This window comes from Siniperca chuatsi, linkage group LG4 (genome assembly GCF_020085105.1).
Source record: "Siniperca chuatsi isolate FFG_IHB_CAS linkage group LG4, ASM2008510v1, whole genome shotgun sequence".
NCBI classification, from domain to species: domain Eukaryota; kingdom Metazoa; phylum Chordata; class Actinopteri; order Centrarchiformes; family Sinipercidae; genus Siniperca; species Siniperca chuatsi.
In genome coordinates this window covers 30,717,938-30,736,526 of record NC_058045.1, presented here as the reverse complement: position 1 = coordinate 30,736,526, position 18,589 = coordinate 30,717,938, and the positions used below count along the sequence as shown (strand labels likewise).

General features: G+C 40.9%; 1 protein-coding gene across 9 annotated transcripts; it reads right to left on the bottom strand.

Moving 5' to 3' along the window:
• Positions 1-1,474: 1,474 nt before the first annotated feature.
• Positions 1,475-17,501, bottom strand: tnnt3a (troponin T type 3a (skeletal, fast)). Of its 9 annotated transcripts, none has more exons than XM_044193456.1 (15): positions 17,391-17,501; positions 15,384-15,424; positions 15,072-15,082; positions 14,421-14,429; positions 13,778-13,930; positions 11,625-11,642; positions 10,778-10,796; positions 10,582-10,627; positions 10,371-10,487; positions 8,840-8,917; positions 8,211-8,324; positions 7,475-7,587; positions 7,127-7,217; positions 4,461-4,501; positions 1,475-1,786 (listed from the first exon to the last, which is right to left on the bottom strand). In XM_044193456.1, the coding sequence occupies exons 2-15, from the start codon at positions 15,401-15,403 to the stop codon at positions 1,750-1,752; spliced, it is 867 nt and encodes a 288-aa protein (XP_044049391.1). In that variant the 5' UTR covers positions 15,404-15,424; positions 17,391-17,501; the 3' UTR covers positions 1,475-1,749. The 9 variants fall into 9 exon arrangements, with proteins under 9 accessions (XP_044049391.1, XP_044049389.1, XP_044049393.1 ...); XM_044193454.1 differs by lacking the exon at positions 4,461-4,501 and adding an exon at positions 5,785-5,825 and having other exon boundaries at positions 17,391-17,499; XM_044193458.1 differs by lacking the exons at positions 4,461-4,501; positions 11,625-11,642 and adding an exon at positions 5,785-5,825 and having other exon boundaries at positions 17,391-17,499.
• Between the last annotated feature and the right edge of the window lie 1,088 nt (positions 17,502-18,589).

Below are 18,589 nucleotides of genomic sequence, written 5' to 3'. Positions count from 1 at the left end.
TTTGACTGATTATAGTAGGTGATAGTGTGTTTGGATCCACTTGTTTTTAATGCACATTTTCAATTTGTGCCTAAAGAACAAAAAAACTGAGTGGAAATTCAAACAAGTCAAAATATAAAAGAGAGTTTTGTTGTTTTTTTACACTTGGCTGAGGTGGAAAAGTTGGTGTATTGATACAAAGAAAGTGGAAACAGAGTGAATAAATGATGGCATGTGACTTATTTGTCCCTCGAGCTTCCAGTGAAGAGCTGAAGACGTCAGATCTGTGTGGAGCGATGAGGAGGCTGTAACCTTCCTCACATCAATACTTAAAAAACAGGCTAAACGACATGTTTCCGTCATGTTTCAGTCCCATGTTCCCCAGTTCCAGGGTTAGGGTTAGGGAACTTAGGTCCCTGAGAACATAGATATGCTCCCATGAAACCAGCTACACGGAATTCAAGCATCGCTCATTTGATTATTTACACATGTGCTTTACCTAACGACATAACAAAATGTCAGCCGAGGAAAAGAGCACTGAAGCTCAAACACCTTCCTAAGACACTTTCTGTTGGTTTTTACTTTCATTTCCATCTGGACAACTTGGTAAAGACCAACCTGAATAAATGTTTTCCTGAAATAAAAACTCAGAAGCTGGTGTTAAGTCATGATAGGCAGTAAGACTAAGAGGTGAGTATAAAGTATAAAGCCCCAGAGGGATTCTTTATTTTAAAACCTTCTTTCTAAAATTTCTAATTCTTTAAATTTTTAAATCCGGCCTCAACTTAAATCATCACAGCCACCAAACTGATGTGACACCAACTCGACGTTCAGAGGTTTCTGTCACACTGCAGTCTGCTGGCCTTTATAGACCTGCACCCACACACAGATGTTCACAATCAACAACCAAACCTGTTTCCAGTTCTCCCAATCAGATGGTGAATAATCAGTGACAATATTTAGAAAGATCATTGGATTCAAGCCTCTAAAAACACATAAAGAATGATGATGACATCTCGCACGTATTAATCAGTCCATGAAGCAAGAGTTTCTGACCCAGAACTGGTGGATCTTGTTAGTCTGTCACAGTTTTTGTACAAAACTTTTTAATTAAGTTACTTGTTTCCTAAAGATGTATTTTTCCGAAACACGCGCTGCTTTCGCAGAGACCCTAACACAGTATTTGTACATTTTAAAACTGCAAATAATGCTACTAAAGCCCTAAAAACTTTCCCCTGCACTGAATCATTCCTTGATCCAACAATGTAAAAAATAAACCATACTGTTGACAGCATTTGGATAAAATGAAGGCATTTTAACACTTTGTGGTAATCACTTGGCCGGTGGTGAAGATGCAGAGCCTCCACATCCTGCTGACTACGTCTTTAAAAGTTAAATTCAACTCTGCACTTAGAAAACACAGAACGACTTTAAAATTACACGGCTAAAAACACTGAACTTTATTGATTTCTGAATAACAACAGATCTACAGACATGGCTTGAAGAGTCAAACTTTATTTACAAAAATACTGAGAACCAAACAGTGGAGGGCGAGGAAGCGTGATGGCGAACACGTTTTTATTCCTATTGAACAGCAGCTAAAGGCTCCTGGTTGCATGTATCAGGACAGGGGTTGATAACTGCAAAGTAAACCTCAGCGTTACTGGCTGCTTCTGAGCTACGACCTTCGCCACAGTGTGCGTTGTTTCATCAGGCGTGAGTCCGAGACGATCGCAGTTTGGTTTCTGAGCAGCGGCGGGGCGCGCCGATCTACTTTCTGCGGCGGGCGGCGGCTCCCTTCTTGCTGCTGTAATACGCAACACACACAAAAAAAGGGGAAACATGTCAGAACTCTGGGATGTATTTAACAATTTTTAAACCTTTGTTCAAAAAGAGACAGTTGACGGCTTTAAAAGCTGAGTTTCAGCTTCACACAAATTCACCCTTCAGAGTTTTCTACAGAACAGCTAGACTATCAGGGTCCGGTGCCTTGCTCAAAGGCTCCAGCAGTAGCCAAGCAATAGAAAAGTGTTTTTTTTTTTGGATCTGGCAACATTTAAACTACACATGAAAATGGTGGTGGATATTTTGCCTCATCTTGTAAGCAGTCGATTAGCTGCCAGCACGTCACCCGAAATCCCTTCAGATAATATACTTTTTTTAAAAGACGCCAAAAATAAACCCTAAACTTAAACACCACTGAGTTCGAGGGGTTAAAACTTGGTTAGTGTGCTTTTATCGCAGACTTTTGCTAAATGCTAATCAACACGGAAAGCAGCCTACACTACAACTAATTCTACTTCCTGTTCACATATTTTTTTGCCAAAGTGCAATCTGATGACTATAAGCATTCAAATTCTTCAGCTGTCCGTCCTGTTTGTCGTTGTTTGTATATTTATCTGATTGTTCGGGTAGCTAACGTAGCTAATGACTGTTTTAGTCCTCTTTCCCAAATTATTAGCAGTTCCCTGACACAATCAATTTAATTTAAAGTAACTGAAGGATGAAAATGTGTTTTATTTGAAAGAACAAAATATAGCTCACAAGGAACGGAAGAACGGAGGGAATGCTTTCATGTTTTGTGATAAACTGAGGCTGCTTGATTAGAGAGAAAAAACTGTCTAGATCACAAAATACTAAGCCAAACTAAATAAATAATGCTTTTTTGTGATCATGAAACAAACTCCCGCTCAAACCCTAAAACAACTTCTGTTTTGCATACATACAATTGTCAAAGGGATCTTGCGCCACATGCAAAATTGCAAAAATGCAACATTTCCGGCGTCAGACGTCTCTGTTGACATGAAGTCCTTGTTCAAACAGAAGTCCCAAACTCATGCAGCACTTACCTGCGCAGACCGAATCATTACTGAGTCCAACAGTTAACTAATGCGAATACCTTTACAGTTACTGTAACGGCTGTCACACACAATGAGGTATGACGGGAAGGACGCTGACCTTCACACTGAAAAAGGATGCACCATTCTCTGTCACACTTGTACTTTTTTAACATTATATAATGGCTGTTGGTGTGTCTGTGAGTATCTTCCTTTTGGTTCCTGTATTTGCTGAAGACAGCTCTGTGAGGCTGGTGCAACCTCGCCGGATAAGAAAAACAACGTATATATTTATCAATTTTAAAAGTCAGTTTGTGTGTTGCTGCTATCATGCATTACGCTGACCAGTATAACAGCTGAAAGGTTTATTCATCCTTTTTCAGAGGACACCAGGGAACACTCCTCACACACTGACACCGGATGATACCTGTATGTTTGCATTTATAATGAAATGGAACATACGATAAATAACACACAGACTGTTTCGGACATCAGAGACGCAACACAGAAACAAATAAATACGGAGCCCACCAGGGGCCATGTAGAAAACAAACTGCTGTAGGAAGCTATGCGCACAGTTCGCTAAACCAAGCTAACGCATTAAAGTCTTTGCCTGATTTAGCAAACCAGTTGCACGGCCTCCGTAAAGACGGACGAAAGCAGCAGCTTGCTCTTTTGAATAACTAACATCCACAGCAGATTGGCATTTTATTTGAGTCAGACACAAATAACCAGTTTTTCAGGAAAGAGAAAAGCACAAGAGGTTAAAGACAGACCCTACTATTAGCTGTAAACAATTCAGTTTAGTCATGTTAAGTTTTCTAACTAGCTAGTTAGTCTAGCTGACTTTTCTTGATCCATCTAACCATATTAGCCTGCAGCTATATTAGCTGGTTTGCTAGCCTGCTAAATTTTCAAAATGGTATTAGCTTTTCTTCAAAATAAACAAAAAGTAAAATGTTTGTTTTAACTTTCTAATGACTAAAATTTCAACCTGCTGAAGGAATATAATATTTCCAAATAGTTATAGTTCCATGTTAGCTCATGGCATCACAGTCGCGATGACAAACTGCTGCTGCCGTGTCTCTTTGGACAAACACGTGACACAACATGTATGACCTGTGAGGTGGGTAGAGGCCGGTCCTCTACCTCGATGCTGACTTCCAGACAGTTTTCCAGACAGGCCGGTGTCGGGCCTGGATTTGGGCCTGAACACTCACTGGTGATGTTAGTCAGGATTTGATGTGTTTATGGCTTTTCTGGCTCAACAAATTGCCACAAAAACTGTTAGAAAAGTATCTGAAAGAAGTCCTCATCCTGAGATTTAGGAATGGAAACGTTAAAAGTTCAGATCTGGGCTGCTATTTTTTTTTAACGTACTTTAAAACTTCAGAGCAAAACAGGTTTTTGGACTGAAGCTGTAAATCTTCTTCATCATGAAAAACACTGCCTTGCCTATATCCAACTTATATTAAAGGGAAAACACTGACCTGATGTAGGCCCATCGTCTAGCCCTACTAAGCAACAGTTTTCTGCCATAAACTGACATAAACTGTCCTGAATGGTCATGACAGTTATGTCTGGCTAAGGGAAGGGTTCACGCAGACAACAGTTGTCAGTTAACACAGCAATGACAGTACTTACTGCTTCTGCAACTCATCAATGCGGTTCCTGTACGTGAGCACCTGCAAAACGACACAGCAGCAGCTTTAACACACACCAGGACACGTTTACCTCCGAGGAGAAGGACTTCCCTCTGCTGTCCTCAACGGGCTCCGTGGGCTGAAAGCTGCAGGCTGAGGCATCATGGGAAACCAAGACGGGCTCATGCACGTGATCAGTGTTTCCTCTGTATTCACTTTTATTTGATTTGAACTATAACTCTTGTTTCTGTAATGGAAGAGTGTCCCGAAAGAGACATTATTTCATATTCATCAGGGACGTATGTTGATCTCCTGACACAGAAGAAACCACAGAGGAAGAAACACGGTGTAACTTCCTGATCAAACACTTGCTGATCATAATAATCTGATCAGTGTTGCGTTCAGACGCCCGTTTTGGTTTCCCAAAAACAAAACGCGGACAGCTTAGAGAGATTCTGCTTCAGCTCGGCTCTGAAGCCTCTACAGGCTCTGACTTACCTGTTCGGCCGCTCGCTCACACACCTGACCGAAGCTCTGGGATGCTAAAACTAACATCCAGACCGGGACAGGATGTGGAGGAGCTCAGTCACCCAACACCACCTTTACATCCACTTTAGATGATTTATCTGCTTAAAACTGAAGAGTTTGATTCCAAAATGACATAGCTGATCAAATGATCGTTACCATTAAACCACTGGAACGGATGCAAGGTAACTTGTAACTGTCTCATATCAAAAGTCCAACGAGTATCCAGTATTGTGAGTCTTTACATTCATTCAAGTTAAGTTTGTTTAACTTTCGTACGGCAGCTCAGAACTGCCATCGTAGGACGAAATATTCTGATATTTTTGTCGTTATAAGTATCTCATCACGACGAATCTCATTATAACGGAACCGTTTTTATTAAGAGAAACATCTTTGTTTCTCAAGCCTAATTAATGAAATACTGTGAGAATGATATATTTTTCACTGTGTGAGAATAGTTAGAATATAACTGACTCATATTTGGCTTTAACCCTGTTGAGTCTGAATAATGAATTAAATGACCTACAAAATAAAAGCTGTGGTGCCTTCTAAAACAATAAAATTGAACTCTCTGGCTAGCTTCACAGCTGAATCCTGAACTTGTCCATGGTGGATGTTCAGTAAGCAGACGTCACTTTTGGAAACAAACTCTTCAGTTCTCTCCTTCGGTTTTTTCCCCCGTGGTGTGTCGTCTCCTCTCTCGGGCCAGCGGGGGACGCTCTGGTCCTCTGTCCTTCCTTCATGCTAACATGCAGCTAGCTTAAAGCCAGCAGGCAAACACCCTGCTCAGCTCTACTCACAATTTACTGAGCTCCTCAACTCTCTTACGCAGGGTTGTAACCTGGAGGGAATCAAAGAGCACATCGAGGGTTCAAACCCGGAGGTACGCTCAGCTGGACGGTCACCTCAGGACACCAGCAGCAGCAACAACATGTAGCTGGTGCAGTTTGAGAAAAGTGCTGATTTGTAGTTTTTAGCCACAAACGTCTGTGTAATTTACTGTACAGGGTTTACTGTGATGTTATGGGTGGTTTAATATTGAACGCTAGTTTTAAATGTGTAGAAGTCTGAGAGTACATACCGAGGACAAACCTGTGGGTAAATATGTTAACTGTTATCTGCACTGACTTTCAGGACAGATACCAGAGCAGTGTACCTTATTTTGAGAAATGTTTTTCTACAAAAACGTTTTTTTAAATTTAGCAAAAGAAACCAAATTTGTCAAAAAATGTTAAATGTTGTATAACACAGGCAGCAGTTCAAGAACGATTTCTAAATAAAATACATGATTTCAAAATCATGATTATCAGGAACTATCTGATTAAAGAATAAATAAATACAAAAATTACAAATTATAACCATAAATGTAATATAAACTTTCTGTAACTGACCTTGACATTTCAATTTGTACCAAAACAGCATTGAGTTCAGCTCTATCTGCATTGTTATATACTTTCTCAAAAAGGCTTTTAATCATCCATAAAAACAGCATCTGATTTTGCTCGATGACCTTTAGGCTTAAATAATAAGTCAATGAACCGCTATAAGTCACAATTCCCCCTTAATTTTATATCCAGTAAATCGAGCCAAAATGACTCAAAGAAAACATTTAAAATCAAAATACAGTAAACACACAGTCCATGGCAGATTTACTGAAGAATTTAAAAATCACAACATCAAAAGTAGTGAAATATAAAAACTTAAATTAAAATGCATCATTTGCACTCGATGAGCTGCTGTTTTCATGTCATAACATGACATTATGTTTCACTAAATATCTGTAATGGGGAAGTTCATCAGCAGCTGAACCTGGTATTATTAAAATAAAGTGTTTATAGTTGTTTGTATTCACACTAAATGAAGGTATTTTCCTCATTCTGTTCGCCAGAGTTTCTCAACCTTTTCTAACGCACGACTTTGTTTATATATTTTAAACCTGTCTTTATCTTTTAACAACAAATCTATATATAAGACATAACAGAAACAAACTCAATCTATCAGGCATAGAAATCTCTGTCAGGTGACCCAGTGTGGGATCTTAACCTCAGGTTTCGAAGCTCTGGCAACAATAACAAATAGTAAGCAAAGTGAGTAAACAAAGTTATTGATCGCTGATTGTGAGTGACGGGGGCAGGATCTCACCTCGTACTTCTGCCTCTTCAGTCTCTCCATGTGGTCGAACTTCTCAGACTCCAGCTGGGTCATCCATTCATGCAGCTCGTTGATCTTATCCCTGCAGGAAACACAAGAACACACAAGTCAACATAAGTTGAGAAAAAACTCCTTTCAAACACGACGGCTGACGGTTTCAAGTTAAAATATATCATCAGGCTGATCTGAGTGGAGAGTTTTAGTGTCCTGATGCTCTAAATTATGGTTTTAAGAGTCTTCTTTCACCCTGACAAGACAGAAATGTGAATGCTGAGAAATGTTTAGGTGTGTGTGTGTGTGTGTGTGTGAGAGCCGTGAGAGTCAAGTGTTGGGTCGTACTTCAGCTTGTCTTCGTTCAGATGGTCGATGTTCAGCTGCTTGCGTCTGGCGGCCAGGATCTTCTTCTTCTTCTCTCTCTCAGTCTCTTTCTTTCCTCCTCTCTTCTGGTCGGCCTGTTCGGCGTCGTTGTACAGATGCAGGTTAACAGCCATCCAGCAGTATTCAGATATTTCACTTAAGTAAACGTAGCAATACCACGATTTAAAAATACTCTGTTACTACTAAAAGCCCTGCATTCCAAACTAAATAAAGGTATTATCAGCAAAATGTACTTAAAGTATAAAAGTAAAAGTACTAATTCCACACCCAAATGGGCTCTGTCAGTGCTACATTTTTATATGTTATACTGTTGGATTATTATTATTGATGCATTAACATGCAAGCAGTATTTAAATATTGTCGCGAAGGAGATAGAGCTAATTTTACTCATTTTATTTACTGTCAGGTGGCTTAATTTACTCTGTAACAATGCATTCTGTTTCATAGGATCATTATAGATTTTTGAAATCCTGCAAAGCGGCTAGAAACTATAGCTGTCAGATAAATGTAGTGGAGTAAAAAGTACAATATTTACCACCTGAAATGTAGTGTGGAGTTGAAGTACAAAGTAACATAAACTTGAAATACTTAAAATTGTACGTAAATGTATTACTAAATTTACTTAATTACTTTACACCACTGCTATCCAGATAACAAGACACTCCTACTGTTGACAGCATCAGGTGTGTGTACTGACCCTCTGCAGGTGGCTGCTGTAGTTGGAGCCCATGCTGGACAGAGCCGACTTCTTCTTGGCCTCTTCATCCGCCTTCTTCTTGGCGTCAATCTCCTCCCTCTGCCGCCTCTCCTCCTGGTTCACGCAAACAAATCAGAGTGAGACCTCCGCGTCAGATCCACCATTCATTCTCCAGTGCTCAAAGTAACACAGGAACATTAATACGGAACGGAAACGTTTGATAAAACGCAGACTGACAAAAAATTTTCATTAAATTATATTTTAAAATTACAATTTTGTAACGTGTTAATTAGAAATATGAGAATAAAAAGAATGAAACCATGAATTGCAGTATGTATTCGGGGTGTACAAAGTGTAGATACAGAAATACAGATGGAGAAAAAAAAGGACCCAAAAAAATTATCACTGCAAACTGAATCTTAAAACTTTATTTTTAACTGTCAAGGATGACACACTCCTCTATCCAAAATTAAATCACAATTTAAAAACCGAGAGAACAAGACTCTTTTTCTTAGCTCCTGAACAGTGAGAAATAAAATTAAACATCTGATTTAAGATACGTCACATTTTAGTGGTTAAAGAAGAGCTCCTAATGAACTGAAATAATGAATAAAGATGAAAGCACGAACCTCACGTCTGATCTGGCGCTCCTTCTCCTTCTCAGCGCGGACCCTCTGCTGCTCAGCCCTCTCGGCACGACGCTTCTCCTGCAGCACAGCAGCAAACACAGCGTCACGCGCTTTATTCTACACGATTCAACGCAATTTCACCCACACCAGACGAGAAGGTTGAGACCACTCTCGTGTTTCTACGCTAAATATGAAGCTAGAGCCAGCAGCTGGCTAACTTAGCTTAGCATAAAGACTGGTTTTATTACCTGAAACATCGAATTGTTGTTTTTACACTTGGGTTTTTGTACAGATTGCACAAACGAGACATAACGTATCGATTAAAGAGCTTTACTTGTGATGGTAGGGGGATTTTGTTGCCTTAGCACAGAGCCAGGCTAGCCGTTTCCCCCTGTTTCCAGTCTTTGTGCTAAGCTAAGCTAACCAGCTGCTTCATATCAGGCGTACAGACATGAGAGTGGTATCAGTCTTCCCATATATCTCTCTGCAAGAAAGCACATCATTTCCCAAAAAGTGAAACTTTACTTTTAAGGATACTGTCCTCATTTCTTAATCCTTAAACACATCTCTTAATATAAACTGAGGGTCCCTTAAATCACTTCATTTCATACCACAGCATTATTGTGCAGCTGAAGTAGAACTGAACTCTTTGACCACTTGGGGGCAGGAAACAAGCTGTGAACACAATATTGACATGTCATCACCTTTTAAGTTGATATGGTGAACTTGTTAGCAAACAGTTGCTCATTTCCACATCCAGCAGCTACGGAGCGACATGATCGTTCATCAGGAGGCGTGTTTGTGTCTCCTGATGGACGTCAGTCCGGTCTTCTCTCTGTCAGCTCTGTGTTTGGTCTCCAGCAGCTGCTGAGGGAAACATCTGGCTCTTTAGCTGCTAGATGCTCCGCTACGTTCACCGGCTGCTCTCTGACTGCGTCTGTCTGCTGTTTGCAGCTGGTGTTCAGCGGCTTTTCACAGCTTTTTCTCTGAAAACGACGCTCTGAGAGCCGAGAGGGAACCAGGACAGTGAAGTTGTGGGTCAGACAGATAAACACTGAGCTGAAACTCACTGTAAAGCTCCGTAAAGCCGAGGGGAGCTGCAGATTCAGCTGATGATTCTCTGGACGTTCATCGCCACGAGAGACTACTTTTGTTATTTGATACGTTGTTAGCGTAGAATATCGGTTATAGCCGCTTTAAGGGACAGGCTGCTGAAATAAACCTTGAATTAAGTGGTTAATCCCAGCCTTCGTGATCCCTCGGCACAGGTTATGGCCGTATTGTAGACGTGATTTGTGGGAAGTTCAACCGAAGAGTGAAGTTTACTTTTCACAGTTTCATTTAAAGGAAATGTTTCTTTTCCTTTAATCATCTGGTGATCCCTCAAATGTATTTGTTCATTTCAATAATGTGGGGACAGAATGATGAGCACAGAGTAAATTCAGTTACCAGTATCTGTATGAAAAGCTTAATGGGGTTTACAGGTGTTTTCTCCCTCAGTGTGATTCATTGGCTCTGGCTGAAAACTCACAATCCTGTCCTTGAGAGCGATCAGCTCCTCCTCCTCCTTCTTCCTGCACTCAAAGTGAGCATCGATCAGACCCTGCAGCTCGACCAGGTCCTTGTTCTGACGTTTCTTCTGGATGTCCTGCAGGCCAGGAGTACAGAAAACAACGCTCAGCCAAACAGAAACACTCAACATCAACAGAAATCCTTCATGTCGTCACTTCAGGTCTGCTTACATCAAAGTCCACTTTCTCACCATCGGGGATCTTTGGAGCGCTGGGCCTAGGAGAGAGTGTTTTGGTCTTAAGTGCACTGGCGCTGATTATAATGTTGTTTTTTTAATGCTTTTATTCTCTCTTTTCAGCCTCATGGCTCAGCTCGAAATGTCTACAGAAATCATTTGAAGTCAGATTACGTGAGAAGGAGACTTACTTGAACTTTGGCTTCTCCTCTGCAGGTTAGGAAATGAAGAGGGAACAAGTACATGTCATCGGGTTAGAAACGAAGCAGATTATTTCACTTCTCTCAGGCATTACAAGGATGAAACTGTATGGTTTGGGCTCTATATAACACATTAGATTAAGGTTAAAAATTCTAATTGTAGCCTTGTTTATCAACGTTTAAGTTAGGGTTAGAACAACGGGTAAATACTGTAAGAGCAAACTAATGAAAACATCACATATTACAAAACAAAACTGTTTTGAACAGAAGCTTTGTGAATATCAGAGAACCATCTTGCTGTGAGTTCAGTTACAGTAAATGTGAATTGTTAACAGTGTTTTAAAATTGACATAATTTTTTCTTAAAAAAAAGCCTCAGTTTATTGCTTTTTGTGCCACAATATGTGCCATGTTGTTTTTGGCTTGACCCCAAAATCATTTTTACACAAGCAAGACAAAGTCATTTCCCCCACTTCTTTCTTTTCTTTTAACCCAGATGCTGGCGGCTCCATGCCATGCAGATGACGAGGTACATAGCAAGAGTGTAACGGTGGGGTTGCTGCGCAGTGAAGCACGTGTTAGCATTTCATATTCTTTCACCCTTTTTCCTCCACTAGCAGTTTTAATTTTTCTCCAAACCCGTTCAATGAGCATTTTTTCAGAATTTGGACCTCAAACTCTCAGCGCTCCTGGATTTTGACAGACAGATAAAATTTGGACAGACATTTTGTGAACTGCAGGCGTTCCTCCGAGTACAGACGTCAGACCTGGACACTGTGGTCCTTCCAAAACCAGAATGACAGATTTCATATTCGTCAGAAGTTTTTAAATCAACATACCTTCCTCTTCAACGGCCTCTGCATGCAGCAAGCATCCAAAACAAAAGCAGAACAGACAACAGCGTTAGCCGGTGCACAGAGAGCAGCAAACTGTTCATCCAGTCAGCTGAACACAGTGAAACTAAACAAACTATGGCAGACAGTCAATCTGCTGCAGCTTCAGCACCTCTAGTAACTCACTCAAAGATGAAGAGGAATTTTCTATTACGATAAATTCTCAAATAATAGTTGAGTCTAAAATATTAACGGCCAGCATGAACAAATAGAGGCTAGTTGCTTATAAAGGTGGGAATAAAACGCTTAGGGCACGTGGAATTACCTGTACTCTAACGCCTGTTGCTGTTTCATCTTAGCTTAACGGCTAATTGGAAGCGATTGGGAAACACAGGGAGGCTGCTCACTAAAATATGATGTTTTTAAATAAAAGCCTGTCTGTAATATCATTTCAAATAAAGGGAAATATAGGCCAGTATTTGAGAATTTACGATCGGCCAAATAAAGTCTTGGTTTGCAGAAGCCACAGTTTGACCTTCAAGCAGCTCAAAGTACGGTTAACATTTAACCCTGCATTCACATGCCGTTGGACATTTCAGAAATATCAAAGTAAAATGTAGAAGTTGGAAAGTCAGGGCAGATTTAGGTACACATGTATAGTTTTTTAACTTCATCAACATGGCAGAAAATCACAGTTTGTTTAGCAATACATGTCAAGCTTTTCATAGCTTTGGGTTTGGTGTTAAATCATTAATCATAAATCCTCAGTTAAATGGCATTAAATCAAAAGGACAGTTTCTTTCTGGAATTTCATTTTACAACAAAATAGCACGTGAATGCAACTTGGAGGACTTTCCCACCAGCGTGTTAGCATAATATAAGATGGCACAGTGATATCCATTAGGCAAAATTTGAAAAAGATGAAATCTGAGACACCATCTTTTTCTCTTCTTTTTATTGAATGGAAACGTTTATTTTCATGCTTAGCAGTAAACGTTATTCCCGTAAAAGAAGCAGCTCAAGATATAGTATGTATTTAATCTGATGTTTACCTTCATCAGATGTCAAAATAATGAAAAAGCACCCATGTACGCCAAATACAAGTACTTATTAGAGTACATGTGGTACAGTGGTATAAGTAGGGTTAGACTGACAAAAGAAGCCTTTTTTAGAATTTAAGCCCTCAAATAATCTCTTCATAAAATATTCCCTGTGTTTGCTGTAGATATCTTTTTCCACTCCCACCGCTAACATTTTAGCATCCAGTATGGTAGGCTAAGCCGCTAATTAACAAGCACTCTCCGTGTGTATTTGCAGGTTTCCTGAAGGTTTCCTCAATGACTTGTAAAATTGACAAAAAGTTTATTTTCTTGTAAATTTGTGAAGTAAACTTAATTTGTTTACTTGACATATAAAGTAAGTTACATTAGCCAGGAAGCTTTGACAACTGACATTTTTATTTTCAGAAGTTGTGAATCTACAATTCCCAGAATGAAAATTATAAAAACTTTGGATTTCTAAAAGGATTTATACTGTAGGATACTAACAGCCTCTAATATACTTACTGTTTCGTACTGTATGCTAACGTGTTCATCGGACAGATGTATCTACCTAGTCGGAGACGTAAGTTTGGTGTTTAAGTTTTTACTGCCCACAAAAGTTGTAGATGCAAATTTACCTCAGAGTTTTGACAGAAATCCCCCATGTCAAAGAATGTTTAATGAATGAATGAAGGAATTAATTCATTTTTACAAACTTGGAATGAAATGGAAAGCTAACGGAGCAGAAGCTAACCCAGATGTGGTGCAAGACTTTGGCTCTTTATATCAGCCTAAAGCATGAGCAGTGCATAGATATCGGCCTTCAGATATTAGTCACAGTAACTGTAAAGTGCTTTGGGTAAGATCATCTCAGCATATGTTTACTCATATATAAAAAGTCTTCACATCCCAACTTGGGCCCTTTGAGTGCTGCATAAATGGGCCATGTGGACTTTTTCCAGAGGTGAAAGGAAGGTAGCGTTAGCATTAGCTGACATGGTGAACATGTGTGGGGATCAGGATTAGTGGGGTCTGTCTGGCTGGCTGTAGCCCATGGAGCGCACCTGTTGCCTGGGAAAGGATGATAGAATACCCCCTTCCCCCCTCCATGCCACATACCTTCAAGCTCAGGCTCAGGCTCAGGCTCTGGTTCTGGTTCTGGCTCTGGTTCTACCACTGGTTCTGGCTCTGGCTCTGGCTCTGGTTCTGGCTCTGGCTCAGGGGCCGCCTCAGGGGCCACCTCTACTTCCTCTACTACCTCCTCTTCTACAGCTACACAACATGCAGCGAGTCACCAGGGGAGAGGAAGGGCGGTGAGAGGGTTAATGGAAGCAGGAGAGGGAAAAGGGAAAGAGGTGGTCGTGGTGAGTAGATGAAAGGAGAAATGTGAGGTATGAGGAGGTTCATGACGGGGCAGTTTGGGGAAACTGCCACCAGATGGCGCTAAAGCAGGTGAGACAGCAAGCAGTTACAGGAGGGAAAAGGTCAGTCATTGATGGTCAGTCATTGATGGATGAAATGTGATTGATTCCTGAAAATACCTGCACCGCCGCTCGGTGAGGTCGGAGACAAAAAGAGACAAATTCTGTCCTGACGCGAATCTACTTTTTTTTAAACCTGTGTCTATTCATTTATCTCAGATAGCGTTAGTGTTAACCAGCATGCCACAAAAAGTACATGGGGAAGTAAGAACACACGCTTTCAAAAGTGACTGACAAATTAGTATCAGTGACATGAGACTTATCCGGAGTCTGCGTCTTACCATCGTATTCTTCACGTCCGTCCGAGAAAGAAAGGAGCAGAAGAACATTATCAAAAGATCCCATTTGTACCCATTTTTGACAGAATACAAAATGTGGGTACACTGGGGATCCATGCTAAGCATACACAACACAGTCCTCCTGGGCTGATCAGACCTCACAGGCGGGACTTCAAAGTGGCATTAAACTTCACGAATGTCACTGTTCCTTTTCTCTGAAAGAGTGTTCGGCTTAGGAGGACTGTTCAGCTGCAGATGGTCATGCAGAGCTGCAGGACTTGTTGCCAACAGGTCAGTGCAGGCTTGTGCAATTTCGATTTTATAAGTTTAGATTTTGATTTCACACAGCATATTTGACACTGTCCTGGTGCCAGAATTGGTGCCTGCAACCATGTTACAGCGAGAGGATAAAATGTGTACAGATTTTCTTAAAAAAAGAGAGAGCATTGTTGCACAACTTGAATCTGGAGGAGTCAAGCCAAACCTGAGAATGTACGAATTTGTCCAGTGCAAATAACTCTCTACAGGGATGGAAAATCAGTTAGGCAAGATTCAGAAATAATCCTGGGATTTAGCATGGAACTCCGGACTGTACCTGGACCTAATTTTGGGGATTTTATTAAAAAAAAAAAAAGGGAAAATGGTTCTACTTACCCTCGACCCCACTGCAAGACAGAAGGGAAAGAAATTCTGATTTAGAGTTAAAGCTAATCATCAAAATTTCGGGAAAATACATGTTCGACCATGGATACAGGAGTTTAACAAAATAATCTTAACTCATAAAGTCCGCTTAGTAGCTTCTTCCAGAGCTTTCAACTGCATAGAACATAGAGATCGACGTTAACATGCGGTTGAAATCTCTCTGACAAGCAAAACGCCAGTAAACTGACATTGAGTTAAGATTATTTTGTCAAACTACTCACCAAAACGTTTTTAATTTGTGAATGAAAATGTGAGTTGACTTACACTTCCTCAGTGTCAGACATGGTGACAGTGGACTTTGCAACCTGGAGGCAAGAGAGAAGAGAGAAACTTAAAGTCTGTCTGCAAGGAGCGACTGAGCGGCCTGCTGTATTTATAGCTCAGGATTAAGTTGCAGATGTCTTAAATATCTGCTGCGGGCCCCACCCTGACCAAACCCCATCTGCTTGCTTACACATATTTCACCACCGCCCTAAAAACTAAAAATGACTTTATGTAGATTAATTTTGAAAGGTTTAGTTCCTCATCATTAGAAATGTTTTACGGGGATCTTGTATTTCAAACATTCCCAAAATTTGTCAGATCCAAACATCTTCGGTGTATAATTAGCGTTAGACTTTGGAGTGAAATTCGAGCCTCAGTCCTGAATCTGCTTCTCTGATGATAAGTGAGAAGGGGAGCCAAACATAGATTTACGTGAATGGTCAGTTTTCAACTGCTGAGAGAAGAGATTAATGTTGCGGTTGGAAGAAAAAAATGATTCATCCTGGATTCATGGTAAAGGTCAACCTGCTCTCTCCCATCACTCTATCACTCTGCATCCATTTGGCATCCTAGGTGTTAAAGACTTTTTATCTTTAGAAACAGCTTCTAGCAAATTCTGTCAAATCTAAAATCATTCTCAGCATACGATCCTGTTGGAATTCAGTTGTAAAAGTATCTGATCAAACCCTGCAATGATAAACACGCATGACCTGAGTGTATTCATAATTTAATCTATCAGTGATTAGATGTCGGATTATTTTGGCATTAGCCTCATTAGCGTGAGGCCACCATGAAGGCGTCCCGACATCACAACTATTTCCTACAGACAGCTGCACGGGTCCCAGATCCGGTTTCAGTGGACCCAGTGTTGAAGATTGGGTTCCGTTGGACCACCACTCCATAATTCCACCTTCATCTCCTTATCTGGCTGTCTCGCTCTCACATGGTTCCTTCAATCATCTTCCTGAGGCTCCCTGCTGACTTTGCTCAAGAATTAAAATAAACCCCGAAAGGGAGCCGTGAAGGTTAGAGGTCTAATGCCTGGATTCCTTCTACGTGTTCTGTTATCCTTATAAATTCCAAACAAATTTGTTTTCAAAGTGCTTACACCATGATGTGATATTGGTAGTCAGGATAAAACAGTGCAAATTTAGATGATTCCTTTACATCCAGTCTGGAGGTTCTTGGCTCCTGTTCAAGATGTTAAAGTGTTTATCCTCAAGCTATGTGCGTTTTAATGTACACACATGCCACACCAATTCACAGCTTCACTAATTGACAGCAACAACTACATTTGAAATAGGAATTAAACCTATAAGCCAAGAAAACCTGCAATCCAAAAAAAGTTAGAGCAATGTCCCTGACTTAAAATATCAAAAATAACAACACGATTCGGCGCCGCTGATGTTACATAACTCATTACTTTCATCTTCTGTCTCCTGAAGCGGAAAGATGCTTCAAAGGCTTTAAGCCATCTGTAAATCCCTCAGGTATGAACCTCCGCTGGGTCACTGGACTCAGACCAAACGGGCACAAAAACAACAACAAAGTCCTTTAAGATAACAGCACATGTCCTGCAAGAACCTTTAAACCTCTGAGAGTTTCATATTTTAAACTCAGCTAAAGGTTTTACAAACTCCAAAGAATAACCTCATTTCTCAGCTCATTCTGGAGATACAGAGATACAAGAAGAAAACCACTGCTTGTCAGTTTCTCAGGCACACAGCTGCAATCAAACACCAACTAAAAACTAGATTTCAGTGCCACTGAACTCAAACACAAAAGCATCACACTCTCTGGGCTTCAATAGGAGGCCTGTTTCCTCTGTGATCCACTATCTGACCGCTCCCGTCTCACCCCTGACCTCGGCAGCAGCCTCTACTAGTCGTGGCAGTGATTTTTAACACATGTGGACTCAGCTGTCCTCAGTTTGGGTGATGTTTGGGGACTTTGCGCTTGAGCTCCCTCTCTACCACTCACACTCTCACGCCCTCCCCTCTTCCTTACCTCAGAAAAGCTGAAAGAAGTGAGCTCCCTGCTGGCCGAGACAGGCTGTAAGGTTCTGCAAACTTACCGCGCTGATTATGTCCTTCTGTTATAGTGACACACGATCCGCTCGGCCTCCCCATTGGCCGAGGAGTCGGCCTGGAGGCGAGGCCGGGCCTGCGTGGGGCAGGGTCCACGACTTCGGCCCCCCCCTCCCACCGCAGGCACTCAATAAGGAGATGGAAGGGTTGAGTGCTAAGGAGGGACGCTCAAGTTTGGAGAAGGGGGCAGCCAAGACGCCCCCAGGTTGCTATTCTGGGGCAGCTGCATTAGGCAAGCAAATTTAATCTGAGAGTGAGAAGAGAGCTGGACGTCAGGGAAGCGAGGCAGGTGGTGTTCCTGAACCTCTTAAAGAAGTCTGAGACACATAAACATAATGTACAGCATGGTCACAGAAAGACAAGAACCTGAATAATTTGTCTACCCAAGCTGTGAATCCTACATGTTGATCCATCTTTTGCTCGGGGTCTTGTGTTCTATGACTCCCTGGTTTGCAAGAATCAACCAGAAGGGCAAAAGTAGTGCCATCAGAAATCACTGGATGTACCTCAGACAGTTTCAGCCTATGCAGGTCCTAAAAACATGCAAAAATAACATTAGATGACAACTGCGATGCCACATTGAAGATTTAGTATTAGTCTTTTTATAAGTCACATTGTATTGGATGGGCAGCATTTAATTATCTGACAGAAAATGAGTGATAGTGAGTGTAGGCTTGTATTTCCAGTGTGAATTTCTATATAAATATGTGAATCAATTACCTAATCTCGTATAAATCCTCTGCACAATCAGTTTGATCTGTTACTAATGTCTTTCAGTTTAGCTGTAAGTCTAAACAAGCTGCAGCATGAATCATTCAGCAAACTCCTCAGCTTGATTTATAAGCTGGATCTGTGACATGGGTGTCAGTCTCAACCGTCTCAGGGGTCCTTCATGATCTTCTAATTTCCTCCAGGGGGTGCTACAATGACAGAATAAAGAACAGTGACTCTTGGTCACCTCCATGTGGGAGTGTCAAATGTTTTCATGTTACAGAAACACAAATAGACAAACCTCAGGCCAAGGACCTCCTGTTTGATTTTGTTGTTGGTGGTTTACAGTTGAACTGAGCTGTCTACATATACAGTCAAATTAAATGTACTTACTGCACAAGGTATTCC

Coding starts and splice junctions, on each gene's coding strand:
- tnnt3a (XM_044193456.1), bottom strand. CDS start 15,403: ATGTCTGACACTGAGGAAGT. Junction 8,918..10,370: donor TCGCTCTCAAGGACAGGATT/GTGAGTTTTCAG, acceptor GCTGTGCTGCAG/GAGAAGCGTCGTGCCGAGAG. Junction 7,588..8,210: donor ACAGCAGCCACCTGCAGAGG/GTCAGTACACAC, acceptor GACGCCGAACAG/GCCGACCAGAAGAGAGGAGG.